We start from the raw sequence: 11,409 nt of genomic DNA on the forward strand, positions 1-11,409 counted from the left end.
TTTCACTTATATTTAATCATTTTAAGGTGTGGAGTGGTTTATTCCACAGGCGTTTATAACAAACTATATTTTAATTATACTACTCAAGTAAGTCCTATTTTTATTTTTATGTGAAGTTCATGTGTATTATTTTAATTGGTTGTAATATTTGATTATTTATACCTCTTTCCTTTATTTTTTCCAGCATTATCATAACCTTATATTTCTGACTACTGATGAAGCCTCATAAGCCGAAACGCATTTAGTCAGGTTTTTGGATGTTAGCTAGTACGGTTGCTTGATTATCCTTGACTTTCTATTTATTCTTATATATTGCCTGTTTGGAGCGTTTTTCATTGTTTTTTTATTGTTACTATTCTAACAATAGTAAGTACTATTGTACTTTAGGTATGTTTTTATAATTCTACATCCAACACAAGTAAACAATATTATATAATATAATTTGTGGCCGATTACATTGTTACTTGACCTTGTTGCGACCTTGTTTTTGTCTGGTTAACTGTGTTCCCTTCTTTTTGGTTCTTACACAATCCATTTCTAGAAATGAAACATCTTCCACTGTGCAATTTTTTCCTCTCATCTCCACCACCAAAAGGGGATGTAACAAAAGGGTCAGCCTCTTGCCGCTGCTGTCACCCACAGCCATCAAAGGCTAACAAGCAGGCACCTCCAAGAGAACAAGGTCACAGCAGGGGCTGTTCATAAACCTGAAGATCCTACACTCAAAACCACAATGCCTTTTCTCCTCAGCTCAATATTCCTGAAGCTATTATCTATCAAGTGCAATTGCAAGGCAGAAGAGCCTTTCCATCTAAAACTTTACACGGCTTTTGTCACTGCCACAAACATCCCTAATATATTCTCTCAAAAAATCTAAGCGCTCGGATCTTTTTTTCATGTATCCCTTAGGACCTGCAGCAGCTTACTAGGAACTTCTGCTGGTAGCAAGATACGTGTATTTGCCTTTCTCAAACTATTATTTTCCATTTTTTTCTCTCCTCCATCATCTCTAATACTGAGACATGTTTGACTAAAAAGAATAAGGCCAGAAATTAAATACTTAACTTTTTAGCTGGATGTCCAATGGGAGATGAGAAGTGAAATTCAAGCCTTCTCTACACTCAGCACTTCCAGCCCCATGTGCATTTTCTTGTGTCTGCTAAGGCAGGAATTGTTTGTGAAGCACCGTCCACAGTCTGGGCATTTGAATGGTTTCTCTCCTACGTGTAAACCTACATGATTGAGAAGGCTAGATCTAGCAATGAAATCTTTCCCACAATCTGGACACTCATATGGTTTTTCTCCTGTGTGAGTCCTCTGGTGTATCACCAGGTGGGAATTCCAAAAGAAACTCTTCCCACAATCTGTACACTCATATGGTTTCTCTCCTGTGTGAGTCCTCTGGTGTATCACCAGGAAGGAATTCTGACTGAAACTCTTCCCACAATCCAGACACTCATACAGTTTCTCTCCTGTGTGAGTCCTCCGGTGTATCACCAGGAAGGAATTCTGACTGAAACTCTTCCCACAATCTGGACATTCGTATGGTTTCTCTCCTGTGTGAGTCCTCTGGTGTTTCACAAGACTGGAATTCCGACTGAAATTTTTCCCACAATCTGGACACTCATACGGTTTCTCTCCTGTGTGAGTCCTCTGATGTAGTACCAGGTTGGAATTAACACTGAAACGCTTCCCACAATCCAGACACTCATATGGTTTCTCTCCTGTGTGAGTCCTCTGGTGTATGGCCAGGTTGGAATTCACACTGAAACGTTTCCCACAATCCGGACACTCAAACGGTTTCTCTCCTGTGTGAGTCCTCTGGTGTATCACCAGGTGGGAATTCCGATTGAAATTTTTCCCACAATCGGGACACTCATATGGTTTCTCTCCTGTGTGAGTTCTCTGGTGTATCACCAGTTCAGATTTCCGACTGAAACTTTTCCCACAATCAGAACACTCATATGGTTTCTCTCCTGTGTGAATCCTCTGGTGTTTTACCAGGTTGGACTTCAAGGAGAAACTTTTCCCACAAGCCAAACACACATACGGTTTTTCTCCTGTGTGAGTCCTGTGGTGTTTCACCATTTCGGATTTCCGACTGAAACTTTTGCCACATTCGAGACACTCAAATGGTTTCTCTCCTGTGTGAGTCCTCTGATGTATAACCAGGTTAGACTTCGAACAGAAACTTTTCCCACAATCTGGACACTTATATGGTTTCTCTCCTGTGTGAGTCCTCTGGTGTTGCACCAGTTCAGATTTCTGACTGAAACTTTTCCCACAATCCAGACACTCATACGGTTTCTCTCCAGTGTGAGTCCTCTGATGTATCACCAGGTTGGACTTCAAGGAGAAACTTTTCCCACAATCTAGACAAACATACGGTTTTTCTCCTGTGTGAGTCCTGTGGTGTTTCACCATTTCAGATTTCCAACTGAAACTTTTCCCACAATCCGGACACTCATACGGTTTCTCTCCTGTGTGAGTCCTCTGATGTATCACCAGGTTGGACTTCAAACAGAAACTTTTCCCACAATCCAAACACTCATACGGTTTCTCTCCTGTGTGAGTCCTCTGGTGTATCACCAGGCTGGACTTCAAACAGAAACTTTTCCCACAATCCGGACACTCATACGGTTTCTCTCCTGTGTGAGTCCTCTGGTGTTTCACCATTTCGGATTTCCGACTGAAACTTTTTCCACAATCTGGACATTCATATGGTTTCTCTCCTGTGTGAGTTCTCTGGTGTATCACCAGGTGGGAACTCTGAATGAAATTTTTCCCACAATCCAGACATTCATACGGTTTCTCTCCTGTGTGAGTCCTCTGGTGTATCACAAGGTTGGAATTCTGACTGAAACGTTTCCCACAATCCGGACACTCATACGGTTTCTCTCCTGTGTGAGTACTCTGGTGTATCACCAGGTGGGAATTCTGACTGAAACTTTTCCCACAATCCGGACATTCATATGGTTTCTCTCCTGTGTGAATCCTCTGGTGTTTCACCAGTTTGGACTTCCAACTGAAACTTTTCCCACAATCTGGACACTCATATGGTTTCTCCCTGGTGTGAGTCCTATTATGATTCACAAGGGTGGCGTATTTGCTAAAGCTTTTGCTGCTTTGAGAACACTGGTAGGCCTCCTCGCCGGTGTGGGTGCTCTCATGCATAATCAGCTGTGATCTGTAATCTGTGCTTTTCCCAAAATTTACACCTCTGTGGGGCTTTTCCACCACTGATATTCTTGGATTCTCGAGGAGATCAAAACTATTTCTGATCCCTTGTTTGGTGGTGCTTTGATTCAAGTGACTGTTTCCTTCTTCACAGGGTGACACTTGCATTACTGCCTGCCCTACATGGCTATCCAAATGACCTCTTCCTCCCCACTGACCTCCAGGCATTTCCCTCTTTTTTCTGAATTTGAAATTATCCCCCTTGATATTTTCATGTAATACTTGAGTTCCACCTACTCAATTTTTTCCAGCTCAAAACTCTCTTCCTGTTTTTCTCTCCCTCTTCTGTCACTTGTTGGGGTAGAAGAGTTTTGGGGTTCTCTGGAGAAAATGGAAAAGATCTGATTGCTGGCTTAATTTGCTTTTCTTTTTAAGCCAGTTGTTGAGAAGGCTGTTATTGGCATCCTTTTCGTCTGTAAGATTCAAACACAAGTGTTAGTTTAATTATCTATAAAACGGCTGCACATGTACAAACAACAACAAATAAGCATAGATTACAATGAAAAAGGAAAAGTGCCAAAAGGCTAGATTAAGATCCAACGTTCATTATGAATCATTTGACACACAGAAGAACAGCGAGATCCAAGTTCAAATCCTGAACTTCACTTGCTGGCTTCGGTCAGTCACAGATTCATAGCACTGCGAAGGGTTATCATCAAGGATATCTGGAAATGCTGGGTATGGATTCTACACATGCACATAGATGCACACAGAGAGAAATACAGAAACAGACCCCTACGAATGTATGTAGGAAGGAAATCCATGTGTATTTCAGCCTGCAAAAGGTCCCAGAAGGGGGTATGGTCAAAGTTTTGGGGCTGGGGGGCTTCAACAGATGAAATGGTGCCCAAAGCCTCTGCAAGATTTAAAGCACCAGTTTTGCCCATTCAGCTCCTCTGCTCCAAATAAGAAAAGAGCAGAAAATGCTCTCCACAACCACTCTGGGGACATCACCATACAATACAGGTAGTCCTCCTTTCTGACTGCAATTGGGACCTCTATCACTAAGCAAGACGGTCATTAAGTTGCTCTCCAAGTGAGATGCGTGGGAAATAATTTGGATATATAACTAAAAAAAATAAAGATGACGTCACGTGAACGTGATGACTTAGAAAATCTGTTCTGGCTGCAGTCATTAAGCGAATCACCATGGGTCATTAAGCACAATGTCAAACAACCATGATACATGAATGTAAGACTACTAGGAAATCCTGTGTTTGTTGGCTAGACTTGGCAGTAAAAGGAAACATCACCATGGGTCGTTAAGTGCAATGTCACATGACTGTGACTTGCAGCTTCCTGCTGGAGTCCTCTTTGATTTGGATGGTCAGAATCCGGATGTGAAGGTGGCAAAAAGCAATCATGTGACTGCAAGACACTGCCACCGTCATAAGTGCGCATCGGTTGCCAGCACCCAAATCGCTTGGAGGTCCACAAGTTTGAGGACCAGATGGAAGTCTCCCTTTCAGCGCCATCCTAACTTTGAATGGTCGCTAAACAAGTGGTATGCGAAGACTACCTCTACACCTGAACATCCCAAGTGGTCCTCAAGAGCTATTTAGCGAAAAAGTGCTGGGTTAAGCAGAGGTGAACCTGGTTAATACATGGATGGGAGAGTTTCTGGCTAGACTTGGAAGTAAAAAAATATCCCAGGAGACAGCAGTGGCAGATCAGTCCTATGCTGTTGCCAAGAAAATATCACAAGGAGTCAAGGCTAACGTGAAGGAGACTCTTTAAATCTCCCGACCGCCAGAAAAGTGCATGCACCAGTTTCAAAGCGTGCAGCACCAGGGGAAGAAAATGTGGGGAGGGGAGGCAGATGCAGCGGCTGGCATTTTCCAGCGGAGTTGCTCATCCGATTCTCCCCTGCGGAGGAAACGAGGCAGCTCCGCTCGCTCCCGGCCTCTCCTCCCACCCGTCCTCCGCTCACCTTCCGGCCGCTGCTGCTCCGACCAGCCCCGGGAAGACCACAAAGTGCTCCTCCGCGCCAATCTCCCCTCAGGCGGAAGCCGGAACAGGAAGTTCCTCTGCCCACCTCCACTTCCCCGGCATCCCCTCCAGCAATGCAAATCTCTATTGTTTCAGCTCCCCAGCTCCCCCTCCCGTTGGATGTCGGACCTCAGCAACCACAGACGCCGCTACTGGATTGACAGCTTTCTCGGCGCGGGGGTTGCTTATTCCTAGAGCGCCACCTAGCGACATGAGGCTGAAAAACACACTCGTCCAGTCTCTACCCTAAGCTGCTTTTTTGATTAGGCGCCGTCAAGTCCTTTTCGACGCCCAGCGACCACATCGATGGATTTTCTCCGTTATGTTCTATCCCTACCCTGTTCTTTCGGGTCTCCCAAGGGCGCACTCTTCGCCACTCCAACTGAGCACAAATGTCGTTTGCAAGAAGCAGGAAGTAAACCAAGGGAAAGCACCCTGGGGGGAAATGGTGTGCAGACAGGCAATGACAAAGCACACCTCCCTTACACTGCGGAGCCTAAATCTCGCTAGAGGGCCGAATTGCTCTGAGCAGCCTTCCCAATTCCCAGAGGAGTTCGTTTTCAGCCTTGAGGATTCCCAGGCCGCTTCGGCACAACATGTGGAGGGCAGATCAAAGGCTGATCAAAACATTCCTGTTCTGTCACAGGGCTTGGCTCTCTGTGGAGATCAAAATCTTTCTACCTCCTAAAACTTTGTGCTTGATTTCCTGGGGCTCAAAAGGATTTAGGACCTGGGAGCCCCAACAGGCCACAGGCTCCAAGGGCTTCACTCATGCTGGCCAGGGCTGCTTCGAAGCGCGCCCAGGGTCTTGGAGCCGGTGTTCCCAGCAAGCCGGCTTTGTTCCTGCAGGAGGAGATTCTAAATCAGCTAAAGGCTCAATGCCATGTGCACCAGTGAATTTGCTTGCACAGAAATCTCTGTTAGATCCAAGTGAGAGAGGGACATACGCAGCAGTGCCTAGAAAAAGGGTGCTTGGGAAGAGGGGGAGACTGTCAGATCCCAATTTCTTAGCCTCTTTGTATGTCCACCTAATTGATAAAAGGTCCCCTCTAGCAATTGTCACCAACATTCCTATTTGGGAATCGTGTCTGCTCAGCTGACCAGAATAAAACTCTCCTTGGAAACTGATCCTGGCTTGAAGTCCATTCCTCAGGGAAATCCAGACCAGAATTTCCCTTCCACTTTCCTCATCTCTGTGCAGAGGAACAGGGAGTTTTTCTCTACACACAGGGGGGGAAAGCGGTAACCAGATCCGCCAGGACTCCATGGGCCAGGTGGGATCCATGGGCATGAGAAAGGACCAAGAGACCACGTTTTTCACTGCCAGCTAAGCAAATCCACCTCAGGGAGCCCAAGTGCAAGGCCCTTTTTGAAAACTGGACAACCAAGGCGGCAAAATGTTCATTTGAAAGGTCATCCTTTTTTTTCACTGTATCAAATGGGAAGGAATTATTTTTGTTTGTTTTTAAACCAGTACCTCGATAATTGGGAGCATGTGCAGGGAAAACCCTTGGCATTAAACTTTTACAGAAGTTTTGCATTAAAACTAGTTGATCCAAACACTGATTTAGGCTTCCGATGGGTATCATCTTTGGTGGACATACAAAGAAGCTAAGAAATTTGGGATCAAAAACATTTAATTTTTTAAAAAAATAAAGCACAGATGCGATCCTGTCCAAGGCCCCAGCTCCCTCCCTATTCCAAGCAGCAGCCAAGGCCTCTGCTGGACCATGCAACAGGTTCTGAGATATAACCCCCAGCTCCCTCTGAAACCGCATTGGGTCCATTAGTCACCAGGGGCAGACCAATTGAATAGGTCCTGCCTCCCCACGGAGGAGGGTGGTATAGGAGAATCTCAGGGCCACCAGGGTGTGATCTGACCATGACAAAGGGGAAAGATGTAACTCTCCCCTTAGATCATGTTGCCATTGCTCCAACAAGAAAACCAAGTCAGGTGTGAGGCCACTGTCTCGAGTTGGGTCCAGAATAATCTGAGTCAGGCGCATGGCCGCCGTGGTGGCCATAAACTCCCGGACTGCCTCCAAGGTCCACCCCAGGGATGGCACGTTGAAGTCCCCCAGAACCATAAGCCTGGGGAACTTCACCGCCAACCCTGAGACACCCTCGAGCAGCTCAGGCAGGGAGGTTGCCACGCAGCTCGGAGGCTGGTACAGCAGCAACACTCCCTACTGCTCTCAGGCACCCAACTCGAAGAACAGGGTCTCACAATCAGCTACTTGCGGAGCAGGGCCCCTGAAGGCCACTAGAGACTTGGATGATAACTGCCACCCCTCCTCCCTTGCCCTGGCATCTCAGCTGGTGCCATACCCGAAACCCGACTGGGCACACCTCTAACAAAGCCACTCCTCTTTCAGGGCCCAGCAGCCAGATTCCGGTGATACACACCAGGTCTGCCCCCTCCTCCATGATCAAATCACTTATGAGGGGGGCCTTGTTAACTGACCTGGCGTTAAGCAGCAGCAGCTGGAGGCCAGTTGTCAGTTTCTTTTACCATATAGAGACAGTCTCCCCCTCTTCCTAAGCCCCACTTTTGTAGGCCCTGCCCCATACGTGTCACTCTCGCTTTAACCTAAGGGAGATTGCTGTGCAAGCGAATTTAGAGGCACACATGACATTGAGCCTTTAGGGTTCCTGCAGGAACAAAGCTGGCTTGCTGGGAACACCGGCTCCAAGACCCTGGGTGTGCTTTGAAGCAGCCCTGGCTTGGAGCCTGTGGCCTGTTGGGGCTCCCAGGTCCTAAATCCTTTAGAGCCCCGGGAAATCAGCTCCTCCGTGCCCCTCTCATCCGGCATCCCCTCTAGCAATCCAATACTCTATTGTTTCAGCTCCTTTCACATCCCCCGCTCGCCTCCCGTTGGATGTCAGCCCTCAGAAACCACAGAAGCCGCTACTGGATTGACAGCTTTCTAGGCGTGGGGATTGCGTATTTCTAGAGCGCCATCTAGCGACATGAGGCTGAAAAACCCACTCGTCCGTCTCTACCCTAAACTGCTGGCGAGATTTTTTGCTTGATTATATGCCATCAAGTCCTTTTCGACTCCCAGCGACCACATCGATAGATTTTTCTCCGTGATGTTCTATCCCTAACCTGTTCCTTCGGCTCTCCCAAGGGTGCACTCATTGCCACTGCAACTGAGCAAAAATGTCGTTTGCAAGAAGCAAGAAGTAAACCAAGGGAAAGCATCCTGCGGGGAAATGGTGTGCAGACAGGCACCTCGCTTACATTGCGGAGCCTAAATCCGCTAGAAGGCAGAATTCCGCTAGAAGGCAGAATTACTCTGCGCAGCTTCCCAATTCCCACAGGAGTTAGTTTTCGGCCTTGAGAATTCCCAGGCTGCTTGGGCACAACATGTGGAGCGCTTTCGCAGGGCTTGGCTCTCAGTGGACACCAAAATCCCTCTACCTCCTAAAACTTTGTTCCTGATTTCCTGGGGCTCAAAAGGATTTAGGGCCTGGGAACCGCCAGAGGCTCCGAGAGAGCCAGCTTCACACATGCTGGCCAGGGCTGCTTTGAAGCGCGCCTGGGGTCTTGAAGCCGGTGTTCCCAGCAAGCCAGCTTTGTTCCTGCAGGAGGAGATTCTAAATCTGCTAAAGGCTCAATGCCACGTGCGCCTGTGAATTCGCTTGCCTGGGATATACAGTCCACAACAACTTTCATGACATCGCAATAGAGGTAGTCCTCACTTATCACCTGCAACTGGGAGCGGCAACTCCATCGCTAGGCAGTGGTGGGGATTTATCACAATGTCACATGACCATACTGACTTATAACATCATTTCTGACCATTGTCATTAAGCGAACCACCATTGGCTGGTAAGCGCAATGTCATATGACCATGTCTTGCAACTTCCTGTTGGCTTAGCCACTGATTTTGCTTATCAAAAGCCGGCTGTGATGGTCGCAAATGGTGATCACCTGACTGCGGGACGCCGCGACCATCGGAAATGCACGGCGGTTGTCAGCACCGAAATCACTGCGACAGCCACAACTTCGAGGACCGGTTGTAAGTCTCCTGTTTCACCGCCATTGTAACTTCAAACAGTCACTGAACAAGTGCTAAGCGAGGACTACCCATCCAATTGAACATCCCAAATTGTCCTCAATAAAATAAAATTATGTGCATGTAGGTAGGAAGGTAGCTAGGTGGGATTAAAATGAGAACAAGGGCCTCTTTCTTGGCCCATGGCGCTGCACAGGAACTGCTTTCTATGCCCTCTTGAGTTCATGAATGAAAACAGAAGAAAGGAAACATATGTTGGTTTTATTTTAATCTAAATCCCGCCACGGAACGGAGTTTAGAGCGAAGAGCTAAAACAGCCCCTTCCAATTCTACCTGGAGCACCATCACCCTCCACGCCGTATTAGATCTGTATCAGAAATGGCAAGGTAGGGTGCCCCTCTACAAAGGTTAGCCTGCTGATAATCAGCCATTTCCTTTTGCAGGATATCCTATTTTTCCCTTTTGTTTTCACTTGACAGACCCTCAACTTTCCTTGCTTCCTGTGTATACTAAGTTGCCATGGAAAGTTTCTTTTTCCCCCTCCTTTAGTTCTCTCCCTCAGGATTTATTTTGTAAGTTTGCCATTTTGGGGGCATTGCCCACTCTAGGGCTCCATCCTCTTGGATATGGATGGGGTCCTTGCATTTATACAAAGATCCATCCTGCAGTCGGGACTTTTCTCTTAGAAGATACAGATATAGAAGCCCTGCTCAGGACTGCCAGTCTCTTGCTCTCATCCCGTTCTTGAATTTCTCCCCATATTAACTGCAGATACATCAATTCTGTTCAAAATATACTCTGCATTCTATGATAAGTTCCCTTCTTGTGATTAAACAAAAATAAAAGGTTCTTTAATGGGCTTTTTTCTTTTCTATTTTGTAAAGGAGCCATTCTACTTTTTCCTATCTTTTTATGGATTTTTCCCTTTGAAGCCATATTTTGCCGTGGTTGTGAGCCAGCTTCCACATTCACCAGAAATCTTGAGGGAGGAGTGCCCCTCCCAAAGCTTGTATTCATGACACTATAAGTAGCCGGGAACGTTAATGCAGAGCGGATTGGTGACCAAACAGAGGTGCCAATGGGGGCAGAGATGAAAATAGCCAATGGCTGTTTGAAACTTCCCTCCGCACTAAATAAGTTGCTGCCAAGCAAACCAGACGTTGATACTGCACCTTGTGGCCTCCTCTTGACTTTTGCGATCCCTCCCCATCTGAAATCTCTGCAAATTAGTGCAATTAACAATAGATAAAATGTTCCCATGTTAGTTTTTTTTTCCTTATTGCTGATCCTGTTGGGAAAGGGGGTTGCATGAAATTCCCTCACCTCAACTGGCAATGTGACATGGAGCATTAGGGTGGAGTCCTCTGGCACCCAGGCTGAATGTCATTTCATCCTTGGGGACACAGAAGTCTACGGTTGGAAAAGGGGCCTCAGCTTGTTTTTAGGGTGCAGCCTCATTTTAAAGATGGAAATCCTGAAAACAGGAGAAGGAAGCCAGGAGAGGGACCGTCCTACTCAGAACAAGGGAGTCCCCACATGTTTGGGGAGAGCCGAGTTAGTCTGTGACAGCCCCAAAGCCGAAGGCATCGAAGAGCAGCTTTTCAGACTGAGCCATGCGTTAGCATTGGATTGCTAGAGGGGATGTCGGAGGAGAGGAGAAGGGCAGAGGAACTTCCTGTTCCGGCTCCCTCCTGGGCGGAGAGCGGCGCGGAGTAGCGCTCTGTGGTCTTCCCGGGGCTGGTCGGAGCAGCAGCGGCTGGAAGGTGAGCGGAGGACGGGCGGGAGGAGAGGCCGGGAGCGAGCGGGGCTGCCTCGTTTCCTCCGCGGGGGGGAATCGGATGAGCAACTCCGCTGCAAAGTGCCGGCTGTGTGTGTTTCTGTCTTTCTCTCTCTCTCTCTCTCTCTGTGTGTGTGTGTGTGTGTGTGTGTGTGTGTGTGTGTGTGTCTGTGTAGAATCCGTCCCCAGCACTTGCAGAGATCCTTGATGATAACCCTCCGCAGTGCTCAGCATCTGTGATTGACCAGAATCAACAAGTGAATTTCAGGATTTGAACTTGGGTCTCCCTAGTCTTCTTTGTGTCAAGTCATAATGAATGCTAGAGGTTAATCAAGCCTTTTGGCATGTTTTCATTTTCATTGTAACGTATGCTTTGTTCTCTAG

At 47.1% G+C, this 11,409-nt stretch overlaps 4 protein-coding genes across 5 annotated transcripts in view; 2 read left to right on the forward strand and 2 right to left on the reverse strand.

Annotated features, from left to right (window-relative positions):
- The window catches only part of LOC134492164 (zinc finger protein 436-like), a 210,015-nt gene that overhangs the window by 152,584 nt on the left and 46,022 nt on the right, over nt 1–11,409 (forward strand). The gene's annotated exons all lie outside the window — the stretch shown is intronic.
- Nucleotides 1–11,409, forward strand: part of LOC134492127 (zinc finger protein OZF-like) — a 108,340-nt gene that overhangs the window by 94,370 nt on the left and 2,561 nt on the right.
- The window catches only part of LOC134492167 (zinc finger protein 664-like), a 57,843-nt gene that overhangs the window by 6,127 nt on the left and 40,307 nt on the right, over nt 1–11,409 (reverse strand). The window lies entirely within an intron of this gene.
- The window catches only part of LOC134492085 (zinc finger protein 84-like), a 36,925-nt gene continuing 25,920 nt past the window's right edge, over nt 405–11,409 (reverse strand). Inside the window, exon 2 of one of the 2 annotated variants that reach the window (XM_063296225.1) lies at nt 405–3,109. In XM_063296225.1, coding sequence (XP_063152295.1) covers nt 1,105–3,109 — 2,005 coding nt within the window. In that variant the 3' untranslated portion in view covers nt 405–1,104. The remainder of the gene's footprint in view (nt 3,110–11,409) is intronic. The other variant, XM_063296223.1, reaches the window with a different exon arrangement.

Source organism: Candoia aspera, chromosome 2 (assembly GCF_035149785.1).
Source record: "Candoia aspera isolate rCanAsp1 chromosome 2, rCanAsp1.hap2, whole genome shotgun sequence".
In the NCBI taxonomy this organism is placed as follows: domain Eukaryota; kingdom Metazoa; phylum Chordata; class Lepidosauria; order Squamata; family Boidae; genus Candoia; species Candoia aspera.